At 34.2% G+C, this 17,281-nt stretch overlaps 1 protein-coding gene across 5 annotated transcripts; it reads left to right on the top strand.

Moving 5' to 3' along the window:
* Positions 1-1,679: 1,679 nt before the first annotated feature.
* Positions 1,680-16,369, top strand: LOC125670070 (WD repeat domain phosphoinositide-interacting protein 2-like). 5 transcript variants are annotated; one of them, XM_048905009.2, is made up of 12 exons: positions 1,680-1,875; positions 1,993-2,075; positions 2,416-2,582; positions 5,520-5,714; positions 7,927-8,019; positions 8,143-8,213; positions 9,346-9,453; positions 9,957-10,124; positions 10,461-10,568; positions 11,087-11,217; positions 13,622-13,670; positions 13,915-16,369. In XM_048905009.2, the coding sequence occupies exons 1-12, from the start codon at positions 1,805-1,807 to the stop codon at positions 13,937-13,939; spliced, it is 1,269 nt and encodes a 422-aa protein (XP_048760966.1). In that variant the 5' UTR covers positions 1,680-1,804; the 3' UTR covers positions 13,940-16,369. The 5 variants fall into 5 exon arrangements, with proteins under 5 accessions (XP_048760966.1, XP_048760965.1, XP_056018224.1 ...); XM_048905008.2 differs by having other exon boundaries at positions 13,622-13,713; XM_056162249.1 differs by having other exon boundaries at positions 11,087-11,388.
* The last annotated feature ends 912 nt before the right edge of the window (positions 16,370-17,281 follow it).

Raw genomic sequence — 17,281 nt, 5'->3', positions numbered from 1 at the left:
CCATTTTGTCCTTGATCTTACCTGTGCTCCTTTTGCCTTTTTGTTTATTAATTCTGTCAATTCATTTTCTAATTTTCTTTTTCTATTCATATCTATTTTTTCATATGGCAAGTCTTCTATCTTACTTATTTCTCCTTGAATAGAATTTATTTTGTTTTTTGTAAGATTTAGATATATTTTTCGATAAATTTATACATTTTGTTTTTATATTCCTTTTCAAATTTTCCCATGAATCTAGTGCATTTTCTATATCAAAATTATAGTTTTTTAGGAATGCATTCATTTCGTTCGTGAAAGTTTCATTTTCAATTAAAGATGTGTTAAATTTCCAGTATCCTGGACCTCTAAGGTTTTCATTTACAATCAAAGAAAAAATTAAACACTTATGATCAGACATCCTACTTCCTAAATACTTGTCACTTACTTCGATTGTGTATTAGTCGAATTCGGGTTATCAAACAGCGTATGAGAAACTTACGGAGTACATTCACTTACGTTGTGATGAATATCTGTCCCACTCCCGCGTGTGAACAAATTCTTTAGCGCCTTACTATGTACGAGAGTTCTCCAAAGGGAAATAACTCGGACGTATCTCGAAACCGGCGTATTAACTTGGAAAGATTTTATACGATTGTAACCCCCCCCCTCCTTTTTTTTTTTTTACCCCGTTCTTTTTCTTTTGGTAGCTTAATTAGATTGAAATAGATAAACCTTTAATACCGAGCGAAGCTCGGACGGGCCGAAGGCCCGTCCGCGAAGCAAGGCTCTAAAGGTAACACGTATGTAAAAGAAAAAAGTCAAAATCAGCAAAAGAAAAGAGATAATCTCTATATACGTTCAGTGAAATTTTCGTGATCCATATGGGCGCCGCCATTTATTTTTTCATTACCTGCTTCAACAGTTATTCGTGTTTTATTTTGAATGCCAATAATATAAGTCTCTAACGTGCAATTCGTAATTTAAGCACTCATTTTGTTCAAAGTGAATAGTATAATTATCATTGTAACAGGTTTTAGCAAATAAATACATATAAAACCGTAATACGACTAAATAGATGAACGAGTTCATGAGTTTCTGTGAATAAGAGTATACGATAAAATTACGGTTACTTTTTTACCATTTTGAATTTATTGGTTAAATTTGTTTAGTTTTAACGGCCTTTTTCATTGCATACGGAATGTATTATTGTTGTTTATAATTGTTTGCTTTGAAAAAGAGAAAAAAGTCGAGGCTAAATGTGACGTCAAAATGCACAGTTTACGTCGCCTTGCGTTCTATTTCCCGCGTTCAATGAATAGGCGGATCATGTAAAACTGTTGTCCCCATATAAACTCCTTTAATATTGAGATGTTACTGGGTGTTTAGGGCAAGGAAATTTCATTCAAAATATATTTTTTTAAATGAATCACAATCTACCGTACTTAACGGAATTATGATTACCATTCGGGACACGGAGTTACATACATGCTTCGCTCGGTCCAACGGTCACACCGTATACATATTAGATTCAAGACGTGACATGGAAAAGATAAACGAAGGGTTTTTGAAAGCTGTAAAGTAGTGTGCTATTTATTTTAAAATTAAGCCTGTAATTTGAAATTTTCGCGCAATATCCATTCGGAACTCCTCAAGAGTCATACAAAAATTCAACTATTACCTTAACCAATGAAATTCGCCGTTACAAGTTGTAAATACAAAACAAATGGCGACATAAACGTCATTTTCCTGAATAAGAAGTTACTACATTTACACTTTCAGGACGGATTACCTTTATTCTGGTGTGGCCAACAGTGTTACTGGCCTCATGAACCTCGCAACTAAAGCCGGGGACGAACAGTCTGACCTCCTGTTTGTGAATTTTAACCAAGATTGCACGTAAGTAAACTACACAAAAGCCACAATGAAATTTACATCGTCTGTCACTTATAAATGATATCAGCTGACTAATCATGATATATTATCATTAAGTTGACGTTTCTTTTTTTCCGTCAGATCCCTAGCAGTTGGAACGAGGACCGGATACAAATTATTTTCTTTGAGTTCTGTCGATAAGTTAGAACAAATTTACGATAATGGTAAGATAATGTACAAACACTGGTTTTGTAAACAATAACAATAGAGTCTTGTCACATCTTTACAACCGTGCAGCATGTAGATTAAAAAAGAAGAAATTAGAATTCATTTTGTATTGTATATTCATTTTTAACTATTTGAGATACAGTTTATTATCATATTAGGTCATTACTAAATTTAGGTCACCTGACCAATGGACAATTGTTTACCCTATTAAACATGCATGGCCGATCTTTTGTGTTACAATTCTTCATATACAGACCACCACATGTCTAAATCTTTTCCCTAATTGATTTAAATTTGATATACTAGAATTTCATAAGAATAAATATTACATTTCAGAGAGTGAAGACATTTGTATTGTGGAGAGACTTTTCTCCAGTAGTCTAGTAGCAATAGTTAGCTTATCATCACCAAGGAAATTGAAAGTGTGCCACTTCAAAAAGGGAACTGAAATATGCAACTACAGCTACTCCAACTCTATTTTGGCCGTACGTTTAAACAGACAGGTGAGATACTCCGTCGTGCATCCTCTCGTTGAAAAATATCACTGCGATATCTTGGGAAAAATTGGGATAGACCAGAGAGCTGTATCTGATTTACAGCTCAACTTCTGTATTTATGCTATGGAAACAGGCAAAATTTGTCTGATATTTCCATTAAGTTACAATAAAACTTTAATCATATAACCTCCTTGGGAAATGTTTGGTAATTTTTGTGAGAGGAAACTGCCTGAATAATATATGAAAAACACTGGTTGATGCTAAATTTTAGAAGTTGCTATTTTAAAAAAATACAGATTTATATATATAATGCCTAAATCATGGGCATAAAAGTTGCAATTGTTTTTATAATTAGATGTAGTTCTTTGGGTCAATGCAATTTTTCCAAGAAAGCTACTGTGCTGCAGCTACATCATGATAAAGGCCATTTAAATTAAGGTTGGTTTGTATATGTTTATTCAGTGGTCCTTAAAAGTTTTCCTCTTCTGGTGAAAAAAAGGACCAATATATTTAGAGACCAGTAAATACTCTTGACAAACTAATTAAATTTAAATCCTCCCTTTCACATTAAATTTAGATACTACTTTCACTTTTGACAAAACAATGTGAAAGTAAGGTCTGAATTTAAACTGATACCCCAGGGAGCAATAAATAACATGTTTATTGTTTATTCACCAATCAAGGGCCCTCAGGGAGCATGTGCAGGTTAACAAGCAATTAATTATAACAATGAAAATAACAATCATTCAGAAGTACTAATACTGTCAGAGTTCATATTTCTGCACTGCACACATTTATAATTATATACGAAATACTGATTGCAGACAACATTTAAATCAACAACATGATATATACAATAAAATAACCCAACTGCTTCACACATCTAAGGACAGTGCCAGTTTCAGAGACAGCGGATAATGATAATGTTGTGTGAATATATATAAAATTGTAATCAAATCGGTATAATTATACTATAGTAAGTACAGTATGCAAGTATAAAACACATGTACATGCAGGATCCAGTTGTTCTGAATGCGTTATACTAAAGCAGGGAGGTTAGAATAAAATAATCATATAAATGAAAACAATTGTACGAAGTGTTAAAGAAAGTATGAATTGTTGACTTGATTACAGGGGCACCAAGGGACAGTGCCTGTTAACAGTCTGGTAATAAATTATGGTACCAGACTGTTGGTCTTGTACTCCCAGTAACCAAGACGATCAAATGATATCATATGCAGTGAGCCAGCTTTGTTAAGGCAATATGTACTTATGATAATGTTGAAACACAAGGAACATGTATGTTGATAATATTGAATGGTTTCAAATATTGATATGAGCAGTGTGTGTGTGTGTGAGCTAGTGTGAATTAATACATGCAGACATTTAAAGTATAAAATAGAAGCAATATGTGTGATAAACATCACTCCATATACAGACAGATAATTTAAAAATTCTTTACTGAAGCGCTGCTGAAATTTATTCACCAAGATTCAATTAAAAACATATTGCTTAATTCTTTTGCTGCATTAGACATGTCAGAAACACTTGCAATTGAAATATCGAGAAAATGTATTGAATGGGCTTGATAGTGGTCTTGTATATTTCCTACAGTTTACATAATGGTTGCATTGTTAGGGAAAATATTTTTTTATTGTTACCTGCATAACTGTGTGTCTGTATTAATGTAGATGAATGCATATAACCTCACCCTTGCAAGGATTGATAAAAGGCATGGATAATTAATAAAAATGGATGATGATGATTATGAGTATTCCACAACCTTGGGAGTTTTATTCTCTTACAAAAATGTCTATAGAATATTGCTTGATAAGTTTCTCTATATGCATAGAAAATAGCAACATGTGCAAAGTTTGGCAGCTTGATTTGTCCTTGTAAATGAAAGCTCACTCATCATTAATTATAATGCACCAGACTACAATCAATATTTTTCAACAATGTCAGCAATAGATCAGATGTGAAAATAACAGTGTTGTAATACTGAAAGAATGTTGTTAATTTGTCTTTAGCTCACACTACGATTTCTAAAGATCAGCTGATAACCAATCAGGCAGCAAACACAAATATCAATACATTTACGTAATCTGCAAATGCATCCGAGATCGAGTTTAGTGCAGAGTAAAGCAATCCGAGATCGAGTTTAGTGCAGAGTAAAGCAATCCGAGATCGAGTTTAGTGCAGAGTAAAGCATGCAAGAATTGTTTTGTCTGTATTCTGTTTGTTATTGAAGAGATCAATTTCATTTTGAAAAGAACAAGATGGTACAAACTGTGATGTATTAACGCTTCATGAAAAGTATGCTGGCATGAAGCGTCACAGTTCATACCCTCATGTATTTTCAAAACAGAAGTTTGTTTCTTATAATTACATTCTTTCATTGCTGTTGGAATTCCCAGCCATTAAAATAGTCACGGCGGGTGTGACTGGTCGACAGGGGATGCTTACTCCTACTAGGCACCTGGCGGTATGTCCAGACGTCCGTGCTTGCTTAACTCTTTAGTTTGTATTCCTTATAGGAGTTATGAGATTGATCACTGTTTGTTATCTTCACCTTTCGTGTACTATATTTATATGTATTCACACTCACGTTGCTTACAACTGCAATGCATTCATTAGCTGCAATAATGTAGCCCTCTCAGATATTTTTTTTCAGTGAAAACATCAGAATAAAAAAAATGGATAGGGTTACATTATTGCAGCTATGCATTCATGAGAAAATGGTTATCACACAGGGGCTAAGCCTGTTTTGGGCCCTAACTCTGTGATACCATTAATATAGATTTTTGGTATCACAGAGTTTGGGCCCAAAACGGGGTTAGCCACTGTGGGTTATCATTACAATTTGTAGAGAAATCAAAGGCACTTATTATACTTTCACAGTGACATTGTGTAGACTATAAGAATCCATTTGTCTTATTACAGCGGCTGATAGTATGTTTAGAAGAGAGTTTATACATCCACAATATACGAGACATGAAGGTCCTTCACACGATCCGAGACACGCCTCCTAACCACCATGGTTTGTGTGCACTGTCCATCAACAATGACAACTGCTTCTTGGCCTACCCCGGTAGTAACCAGATAGGGGAAGTGCAGATATTTGACACAATCAACCTGGTAAGATATTTCATTGTTTTTAGCTCAAAGTTCAAGTGAGTTTTTCTGATTACTTGATATTTGTAAATTCTTACATTCTTCTCTAAAACCACTGGGTTTCCAAATTTTGTACAGAACTTCCCTGGGTAAAGGCGATTCAAAATTGTTCAAATGAAGAGTCATGTCCCCTTCTAAAAGAAGATGATCAAGAAAAAAAAATAGAGTGCATCTTGCTCACAAGAACAAGGCTCGCAAGTAGTATATGCCCGTCAGTCTGTGACTGGTCAAAAGTCTGGCAAACTGAGTGACATTTGTTTTTGTTAGTCTGATAGGACTGGTTAATTTTCTAAAGCATCATTTTGGAAAATATACTTATGAAATCTTATACACACATTTGACATGCTTCGATCTGTAGATATCAGACAAATTTGATTCGTAAATTATAAATCCAACATTAGTGTTACGATATTGTCTGAGGCATATTGAGTTAAATTTCATTTTGATAACATTAACGAAATATGTTTAATTATTTCTGGAAAACTCTGTTGGACTGGTAATTTTTTCTGCAGACTGGTTGAAATTATACTCCATCAGTCCGGCTGGACTGGTGACATAAAAAGTTAGTTTCAAGCCCTGAAGAACCACTGGGCTAGAAAATATGAAACTCATAAAAGACCTTGATACATATATAATTGTTCAAATGATGGCACAGGGGAAAGGATGGGGCCATGATAGGGGGTCAAATTTTTTCATAAAATATACAGAAAATAATTTTCAAAGTCATATTCTCGACAACAGCCAGCCCATAATTAGTCTATTAGATATGCAAGCATTCTCGGGTAGTGCAGATTCAAGTTTCTTCAAATCATGACCCCAGAGTGTTAGGGTGAGGCCTAGGGAATAATCATTAAATATCTTCTTAAGAACAGCAGGAACATGACTAGTCAACATAATATGTAAGCATTTCTAGGTAGTGCAGATTCAAGATTGTCAAACCATGGCTTGGGGGTAAGATTGGGTCTCAATAGATGATCAAAGTTTTACATGGTATTTTGTTGGAAAAACCCTCTCAAAAATAGCAGGGCTATGATTAGTCATATTAATATGCAAGCGACCTCAGATAGTGCAGGTCTATTCATGTTGTTACTCAGGAGGGGGGGGGGGGGGGGGAGGGGGGGGGGGCAAGGTGGGGCCATAAAGGATCAAAGTTTTGCATAAAACATAGAACAGCAGGATCGTGATTCAAGTTTGTTCAAATCAATGCCCCAGGGGTGGGTATGGGCCATAATATGGATTCGAAGTTTATGGGAAGAAAAATAAAAAACCTTCTCTTGAAGAACAGGGTCTTGATTAGTCTTGCAATCATTCTCAGGTAGTGCTAATCTTGAGTGAGATTTGGCTCAGCTGGATATTTGGACTTGGGGCCTGACGGTTTCAATCCAAATACTGGTATCCAGCCGAGATGAATCTGAACCAAGATTAAGATAGTGTAGATTCAAGTTTTTTGAATCATGGTTCTGGGAGGTAGGGTGGGGCCAAAATTTTACATGGACTGTTGATCAGTACTTAAAAAACCTCCTTATGAATCACTGGTCATGATTAGCCATATCAACATGCAAGAATTCCAAAGTAGTGCAGATTCATATTTAATCAAATCATGGCCTCTAGTCTGGGGCTAGGGTGGGGCTAAAGTATTACATAGCAATATACAGGAAATCAAAAAAAAAATCTTCACAAGAGTGACATCAAATCTTATTGATATGTAAACATTTCAAAGCTGTGTGGACCCTACACATAATATGTGAATGTAGGAATTCAAAAATATTCTTCAGACCAGGAAAGCTGTGTCACTAGTATTGATATTGAAGCATCTCGATGTTGTGTGGATTCAAGTTCGGATAAATCATGACATCATGGGCTAGCTTTAGGTTCATAATATGGGGTCAAAATTGTACATGGAAAATAATTTTCATCTGAAAAACACCAGGGCTCAGGTCAGCATTGTGCCCATGGGTCTCTTTTTTTCTAAATATTTTTGTATATATTATATTCAGTTAGTTAGCTGTTTGAATTGAATGATAATCTTTTCAGTGTGCAGAAGTACAAATTATGATATTAGGTGTGGGAAACAAAATCTATTTATATGGATTGTAATTACAGCTGTATAATAGAATTACATAAGATTTTATTGTTTTGACATTTTAGTGAAGGATGTCCTTGAATTTCTTTTCAGAGGGCGGTGACCATGATACCAGCACATGATAACCCTCTGGCATCACTCGCTTTCAATGCTCAAGGAACCAAACTAGCCACTGCTTCAGAAAAGGTCAGTCACAGGAATTCATCCTCTAAAATTTACATCAGATCATTACTTTTGTTGACTTTGTTCTGAATATTGAAGAGCATTTGATGAGACTTTGTATCAAACTTTGTTTTACCTTGATTGTAGGGTACAGTGATAAGGGTATTTTCAATCCCCGATGGACAGAAACTCTTTGAGTTCAGAAGGGGCGTGAAAAGGTAAGTATGGACATGCAAACTTAGTACATCAAAAACTTTTTCCTTTTTATCTTTTTGTCAAATCAGAATTGATTTGCAAGTAATTCAACAAGACTTTTTTTTATTCCTGTCGTAGGTAGGTCGTATTATATTATAGCACAGTGCATCTGTCCGTCTCTCAGCTCATTGTTGGCCAAACAAAACAAGACTTAATACAACCAGGATCTTCAAACTTGGTATAATGTTCCTTATGATAAGAGAAAAAAGGTCATAAATCGAAGGTCAAGGATAAATTTATATGAATAATTTTATAGTCTCAAAACAAGATACAGTGGAACTTTGATATCTCGAATAACATGGATATGTCTGAGTGAGTTGGAAGTCCCAACTACATTTTCTTTATGTATTTTAACCTCAATATCTCAAACACTTGGATATCTTTCTCGGTCCCATTGAGATCAAAAGAACAAGGTTTGACTGTAGAAACAGTACTACTAAGGCAAAAATGATAATAATTGATATACATATTCATCAATCATAAGTGGGTGTGGGTCAGATATGCTTCAGTTGTCTGTGTATCTGTTTGTTGTCTTGTTCTTCAGCACAATGTGGGAGGTAAAAAACAATGCTGATAAGGCAAAGATAAACATAGCTGCTACACACTTTTTCCCATCATCGCTAGTCACGGTTACTGAGTCCAGTAGTGCGCGTAAACAGAAACAATAGACGTGGCTTGCGATGATGTTTCCATGGTGATATTTCTCAAGGTCATACTTTCATGGATAACAGTACTAAAAAGACTCATCAGATTTGTAGTACATGTTCTCCGTTGTGTGTGATATACATGTATATCGAAATGTAATCATTTTGCTTCTTGCCTCATATTTTATTAAACTGAAATAATTTTTCAATTTGATGTTTAACAAAGCTGTCTAAGAACTATCATTTTATTATTATTCTCCAATATCAGCAAAAGTGTTGAGAGAACACTTCTAGAGTCATTTTGTGACTAAATAATGGTTTATTTGAATGTTAATCCTTTTCTTTGATTACTACTATTGGGTGCATTGGACAGTGTGAACTGTTGTTTTTATACAAGTTGTGTGTTTGCTGTCTTTATAATATGTGTAAAACATTTGATTTTTGTCTGTAGGTGTGCAAGTATTTATTCCCTGGCCTTCAGTACGGACTCCCTCTTCCTCTCTGCCTCCAGTAATACAGAGACTGTTCACATATTTAAATTAGAGGTCCCCAAAGACAGGTACGACACACTGCAGTTCTCTTTCAGATTCAGAAATAAAATGTAATGAAATTGATGTGTGACAGATGCTTTGATTATTGTTTCAGACAATCATGCACAAAATGATTCACCAGCTCTGCATACAATTTAAATCTTCACAACTTTCTGTGTTACAAATTGATTATCATCGGAAATGTGAGACTATAAATCACTCTATTCACAAGAACTTTATTTTCGCGAAATTTCACGGGAAAACTTGTTATGAACATAAGCTTTTGTGAATAATCGTTTCCATATATAATGAAGAAATCCAATATTTGTGTAAATTTGGCTTGAATTCAATTGCTCAGTCTGCTAAATCCAGTGAAGTCTCTCACAGTAGTTGTAATTTGCTGTCATTTTTAAATGAGCATTATTTTGTGTTGCTTTTTTTGGGGTGGCATCCCAGATATAAATTATTACTAGAGTTCCAGAGTTGGGGAATTTTTCTTTTTCATGATAGTATACATATTTTACCTCCTTAGGCCTGCTGAACAGGAACCTCAGGGCTGGATGGGCTACTTCGGTCAAGCTCTGAAGTCCTCTGCCACTTACTTACCTAGTCAGATGACCGAGATGTTCAACCAGGGCCGAGCTTTTGCCACTGCCCGCTTACCAAACTCAGGAATGCACAACGTCTGTGCTCTAGCCACGTAAGTCAGATTATTATTTACAGATTATCATTTTCAGATTATCGTTTTCAGATTATCGTTTTCAGATTATCATTTACAGATTATCATTAACAGATTATTGTTTACAGATTATCATTTACAGGTTATAATATACAGATTTTATCTTCTCCTTTCTTGTGGCATCAAGATAAGATATAATGATTTTGCAAGCTTTTTTGTACATCTCATGAAAATAATCTTTCATCAAAACAAAGTAATGCACATATTATTATGATTGATGAGTTGTCAGATCTTTTGAATATCGGTTTTCAACTTGACTAGTCGAGGTTGAGCAGAAAATGAACTTGAAATTTACAGGATACAGAAAGTACCAAGACAGCTGGTTGTTTCTGAAGATGGTTACCTGTACATCTATAACTTGGATCCAAATGAAGGGGGAGAGTGCATGCTATTAAGACAACACAGGTAAAATCATTTGGGTTACACCAGCCAATCTTGTTAGAGTTGTCTCTCTTTTTCTTTTCTTTCATTTGCTGAAATAAATGTGTTTAATTCCATAATTTGAGTATTGATATTTTGCAAAGTCTTAGCTGGAAACCAGCACCTTAAGGTTAAACATTTCGTAGATTCTCACGAGTGGATACCAGGTGGTATTCAATAGGGTCTGGATCTAAAGTTGTAAACTAAAACATATAAACAGATTACCACGCATTGTTATAACGCACCAAGTAAATCTATTTTGTTGATAAATGTTTTTTGTGCATTCTTGCGATTTGTTAGTGATCGGTTTATTTATTTTTTGTCTAGCTTTATCTGATATAGATATGCAGGGTGTACATGTATTTGTGTTGATACGTTGGTGATCGGATTATATTTTGTTTAGCTTTATTTGATATACATGTAAATACATGTATTTGTGTTGATGTTACATTCAGGCTAGATGTAAATACATGTACATGTATTTGTGTTCATGTTGCATTCAGGCTAGACGGCAGAGCAGGAGACAGCCCTGTACCAGACGTCACTTCCCATGATCGACCTTTGACCCATCCCTCAACCGGCCCCAGTTATGCCTCATCAGTCAAGAAGCCTGAGTCTTCAGTTGTACCACCAGGTAAGGCTTGGGAGTCCAGCAACCAGGGGGCACCACCTTCCCCCGTCTGTGTGGCCCCAGGTCATGTGATTGGGAGCTATGCGGCGGTGTTGAAGAGGAAAGGGGGCCCACAGGAAGTCAGTGAGCCACTCAGCCCCTCTTGTGAAATTGATGCGATATTGTATGACCCAGGTAATGATTTTTTTGTGCGATTTTTTTTATGTCCGCTAAAGAGAATACCAGAGTTTTACACCTGCATCTTGTAGACAACATTAGCCTTCGGAACCTTCCTGCATAGAGAGGCATGGATATATGTATCATATGTGTGATGTTTACAGTAGAGAGGCAATATTAAACAATTACTGACATTTTTGAGGTCAATACAATGCTTATTTTGAAATTTTAAGGTTTTAGACATGTTGATGATAAAAGCTTGATATGTAAAGTTTAAAATATAACAGCGGTTTAGTGCATGTAACTTTATATAGAAAATTTTACCGAGATTCTGACTGTTCTAATTTGATGAATATTCATGAAAAGTACAACACATAGTACAAAACAAATGTATTTTATAAATGTTACCAAATTCATATACTCGCAAACAAACTTATATGATACATAGGGACCATGTCATATCTCTGGAATAACAGCTAATGGTAACAGCACCGGTGGGGGAATCAGTTCCATGGTATCAACTTTTGTAAGAAGTCTCCTTGAGTTACTGCTTCAGATTTTTTTTCCCTTAAGCTATACACTGTACAGCATCATTGACATTCAGAATTCTGAGGCTAATTTTTGCATGTATCATTTTATGCACATCAAAATTATGAATGTTTTTTAAAAACCATTTACTTGAAGAATAAATACCAGGTATGTAAATGTTAGAGGGAAAATGTCTTAAGGAAAGAAATATTGATAAAATTAATGATATGCTTTAAATTTTATCATTTTATGGACAACAAACCTGATTTATTTCACTAAAATTGTGATACATATACAAGATACAAGATATTTTACTGACCAATGAAGGGCCCCGGAAGGCATTGTTAACAAAAAGAAGTATAATTTAAACATTATTTCTATAGATGATAAAGTGACCATAAATGGACTAAATTTAAAGTATATGGTTGCAAAGATAAATATTTAGTAGTATCTAAAGATGTCAAGAATATATTTCTATTTATTGTTTACCACACAATGTAATGGAAAATAACTTTTTTAATGTTCATTGCATGTAGGGTGTTTTTTTTTTTACTCATCAATTTAGATATTTTCAAATCATATTTCAGTACAACAGCCTTTAGCAATGCAATAATTTGCATACAGTGATTTTTCTCCACAGTATATGATAGACTATTACAATTTATATTTAAAAATCTTCATCTTTCTTGCAATGCAGTAGATGTGTAGCTGCAGAACTGTACTCTCTGAGAAAAATCCCTGATCTGTCCCAATATTTTCTTGGCAACAGAGAGCTCAGTTCTGCAGTTGACTGCACAGCCATTATCCTCTAGAGTATGTACACCTAAATAAGTCAGCAGACTTCACTGACATGCAGACAGATTTTTAAGATAATGGGGTTTTTTTCACAATGATTGTTATAACCTAAATCAAAAGAAATGATGAAGTGTTCCCATTTCTATCCACAGAAAAACTAATTACATTTCACGCTTCATGGTTCAAAGTGGAAGATAGTCATGCATCACACATTTTCATTCAGCATGGGGTGTTTTTTTTGTGTGTTATGTAATTCTTGTCATGTACAAAATATTTTCAAAAGTTTGGAAGTTTGTGGAATTTTAGCCATACATTGACCTATAAATGCTAATAAAAGTGTCAGTGAAAGTAATTTGTATTTATTCAGTCTAATTCACACATTATATGGAAACTAACAGTGATTAAAGATTGTAAATCGTGTATATCTTTTCTATAATATAATTATTATAAATTAACATACATATACATGTATACATGTATGCGCTGCCTGTAAATTTTTATTTTAATTATCAATGTTTACATTATAACAATAATAAAAACATTAGTACAGAATGAGGGCATTTTGATTATTAACACTGATGATAAAGAATTTAGTACTGTAAGGAGAGCATTTTCATTATCAATACTTACATTATATCAATTGATGATAAAGAATTTAGTACCGGAAAGAGGACATTTTAGGATCTTGAATGAAGGACAGTATGGTACCAGGAGAGTTGTCATCTTCTAGATAGTGAATGTATGAAATGTGTTAAATTTAATGGAAGTTAATTTTCCTACAAATTGAAGGAAGCATCCAAATGGTTTATCATTAAGTAAGCATCCAAATGGTTTGTCATTAGTGATATTTTTTTTAATATGACCTTGATCAATACAGTACTAACTAAACTATGTTAAAGGTGACCTTTGTGGAATCTGTTTATTGCAGTCATGTCACCAGATGCCAATTTGACCTACCCTCGGAGATCATCGACCCGGTATATGAAGAACGATCCCCAAAAAACATTCACCTAAAAATTTGTAATTTCTTTACTCCAAAATTTTAGTCAATATTATTCAAAGTTAGACTTTTAAAAGAGAAGACTTTTTGTTTTGCCAGTGCAGAAAAGGACAATATGAAGAATATAAACATTGTGTGGATTTTTTGACAATTCAGATTTAAGATACATGGTGTGGATCTTTGAACATTCCAGATTAACTATCAATATTTTTCTCTTTCAGAATCACAACCATACCAAGAACTTGAGCAAGGAACTACAGATCAGGAGGGGAATGGATCAGGACTCGGTCATTTACGACTGGACGATGATAATGAATTTCCCCCTATGACACACAAGAGTGATTAAAGAAGTTTATGTACCTGGTAGATGTAAATCATTGAATTGAGATAAGATGAAGTGAAAATACTTTATCTTATTGACTTTTTTTTTTTACCTACACGGTGACACTTTATGTATTGTATTTTGGAAATCTGTGATGAATTTAATGAAAATAATTACAACCAATATTTGCATTTTCACTTCCTAATCAGTAATTTTAAGAAAGTTATTTTATTATTAAGCATAATTTTAGTCTTTGAATCCTCCTGACTTCTTTGGAGAAGTTTTTAGAACCAATAAGTATGCTCTTGTAGTGATAAAATGTAATATTGGTGCAGGAGTGTGTTCAACATAATATGTATTACCCCCTACTCATTGGGAAACACTGTCACATCATCTTACACTATCAAATTATAGGAAACGTCATTGGGTCGAGGAATAGTCTCTCATTATGTATTATAATTCTTATCATAGAGCCATCTGGTTGTGAAGAAAAAATAAACACAAAAAAAAAAATGTTTATGTAAAATACCCAGAACATCAGGATTAATGTGTTGTAGAGAATAGCCTGGCTTATCCATTATTTTTGCAAGAATTTTTTTTTAATAAAAACACATTAAAAACTTTACCACCTCCAATCATTAGATGAAGGTCATCTCGAAAGACAGAAAAATATCAATCACTAGAGGAAGGTCCTCTCAAAACAAAGGAAACCACATAAAGCTTTGCAGTTTTTCATCATCTGATGAAGGCCATCTCAAAACGTAGAAAAATATTGATCATCAGATGAAGGCCATCTCAAAACACAAAAAAATATCAATCATCAGATGAAGGCCATCTCAAAACATAGAAAAATATCGATCATCAAATGAAAGCCATCTCAAAATACAGAAAAATATCAATCATCAGATGAAGGCCATCTCAAAACACAGAAAAATACCGATCATCAAAAGAAGATCATCACAGAACAAAGAAAACTTGTGAAGCTTTACAGTCTATGATTCCCCAGATGATAATCTCTAAACTACTGATGATGAATCAAACACACTGTACTCACACACACACACACTGCACACAAATATGTCAAAATAAATGTAAGTATGATTCTGCAGTTTCACTTGAAATGCATTTTTCTAAGCTCAAAAAAAAACCCCAATGCATATACGTGTATTTCAAGTTAATCCATGCAATAAGTAAGAAAATTAACACTATATTTTGCTGAAATTATAATGTTGAATCCTGATACGCACTTTTGAAACTGTCCCTTGTGATTAATTTGCTGTCTTCCACTACTTATTCCTTATATTTGCCTTGCATTGTAAAGTAAATCCAGAGTTATCTAGTAATTGGGTGTTTGTAAATGTTAAATCATCAGACATATTTATTTCATTACCTGTATGTTTATAAGTCTTGCTTGGAATGTTTGGTGAAAGAGTTGAGAGGTTTTTTTTTTTTAGTGTTTTATCAAAGATTTATGGTTGGGATGTCATTTGTTAACTGTTAATGTTGTCCATCGTGTTTTCATTTTTAATTAGATAATTAAATGCATATGTGTAATAATTATGACAGTGTTGCTATTGAAGTATACATGATATAACTCTTTGTCCTTTTATGTCTTTGTTTCATATGTCTCATCTGACTTATTCTTGTAAAGGACAACACTCGTTAAAGTTGGATCAAACATTTTAATTTGCCGTGTATCAATACCTGTTTCTAAATGACATTTGGCAAATACATACATACGTCTTTTAAACCTTTGAAAGATGTTGATTTGTATCTATGTGTTCAATATCACTTTATTATTATATTTTGAATAGGCAACAGCACATGTGATTTGGCCAGTAGAGCTACAGGTCTGTAGAAACCTCAGTCAGGAATTCTTGGGTGTATAATTGCAGAAAGCAATTGATGATGAGAGTGTACATATGAAATGGAGACATTTTTAAAAGTAATGCTGCTTGTTCTGACATTTCTAGTCCCATTTCATTGTTGTGTTGTTGCAATGTTAAACTTCGTTATACACATGTTGTGTACGTATTTGTGATGACCTATATACAAGTATACTACTGTGTACAGATCTATATGTACTATGTTGTACACTGTAAGGCACCAACTACTGCACTGAACTGCATATTGGTGATCATTTAAAGGTCAGTCATCTAAAAGGTCATTTATGTGAAAGGTCAGTTATGTGAAGGGTCATTTATGTAAAAAGTAAATAGGAGGCTGAAATGAAAACACAAACTCAGTCCTAAATGTATGTAGTCATTATTTCACATGAATTCTGTATATCTTACTTCACATAAACTGTGTGTATTCATTACTTCGTATATTGTTAATAAAACGGTAAAATGGCATACCTGGACGTCTGTCACTGTAAGGAACTTGGATGAAAAGGTGAAGATAACGAACAGTGATCAATCACTTAACTCCTACAAGATAACAAAATTAAGAGTTTTGTAAACACAGACTCCTGGACATACCAGAGGTGGAATCAGGTGCTTAGGAGGAGCAAGCATCCCTTGTCGACCTGTCACACCCGCCGTGAGCCCTATATCTTGATCAGAGATGTTATATAGCATATGTTGCATTGCCTGGATTTCTTTGATTATATTATATAGCAGTTGGGCCCCTTTTATTCTATTTCAATGTACTCTATAATATGATTACTGGAAATCTGTGTGATTGAATTAAGGTTTTAAATGCAGTTGTGTCTGATGGCCCCACCACTAAGAGGGAGTCGGATGGAAATCAAACCCTTGTGTCCGGTTAAACATTCCTCTAGGTAGATTATCGAAATAGGAAGATTATCACCACCTTTCCATCTTTTTTGTATGTCATCTGAGTCACTAAAGTGACCTATTGCAATTGGTTGTCCGTTGACCTGTGTTAGTATATGTGAGCATTATTAACTTTTAAAATGGCCAATTTTTGGTATGCATATTTGGGTAAGGGAAACTAAAAAAAATTAAATTTCATGGTCGCTGCACCCAAGGAGCTTGAAGCGTTGAGCCATGCCCCTGTGTCGGTTATGGTGATAAGACAGGACTTTATTGTTCATAAATTGAAAATGCTTTGTTTCTAATGCTTGTAACATTATAAAAGAACAATACAGAATGGTGCTGAAAAAAATGGCAGACTTTAGATTACTAGTAAACGAGAGTAAAATGATCATACAGTACTCCCTCGATATATTGCCAACTTTTGTTCAAGACCAATTTTGGCAATAAAGCGGGGGTGGCAATATAACGAATTTACCGTTACAGATG

This window comes from Ostrea edulis, chromosome 4 (genome assembly GCF_947568905.1).
Source record: "Ostrea edulis chromosome 4, xbOstEdul1.1, whole genome shotgun sequence".
Classification (NCBI taxonomy): domain Eukaryota; kingdom Metazoa; phylum Mollusca; class Bivalvia; order Ostreida; family Ostreidae; genus Ostrea; species Ostrea edulis.
This window is presented reverse-complemented; position numbering and strand designations above follow the sequence as displayed.

Bases quoted from the DNA above. Each gene is read 5' to 3' on its own strand.
- LOC125670070 (XM_056162248.1), top strand. From the start codon at position 1,805: ATGAACCTCGCAACTAAAGCCGGGGACGAACAGTCTGACCTCCTGTTT. The intron at 9,454-9,956 runs GTACGACACACT...TTACCTCCTTAG, and splicing joins TTAGAGGTCCCCAAAGACAG to GCCTGCTGAACAGGAACCTC. The intron at 11,389-13,914 runs GTAATGATTTTT...TTTCTCTTTCAG, and splicing joins TGCGATATTGTATGACCCAG to AATCACAACCATACCAAGAA.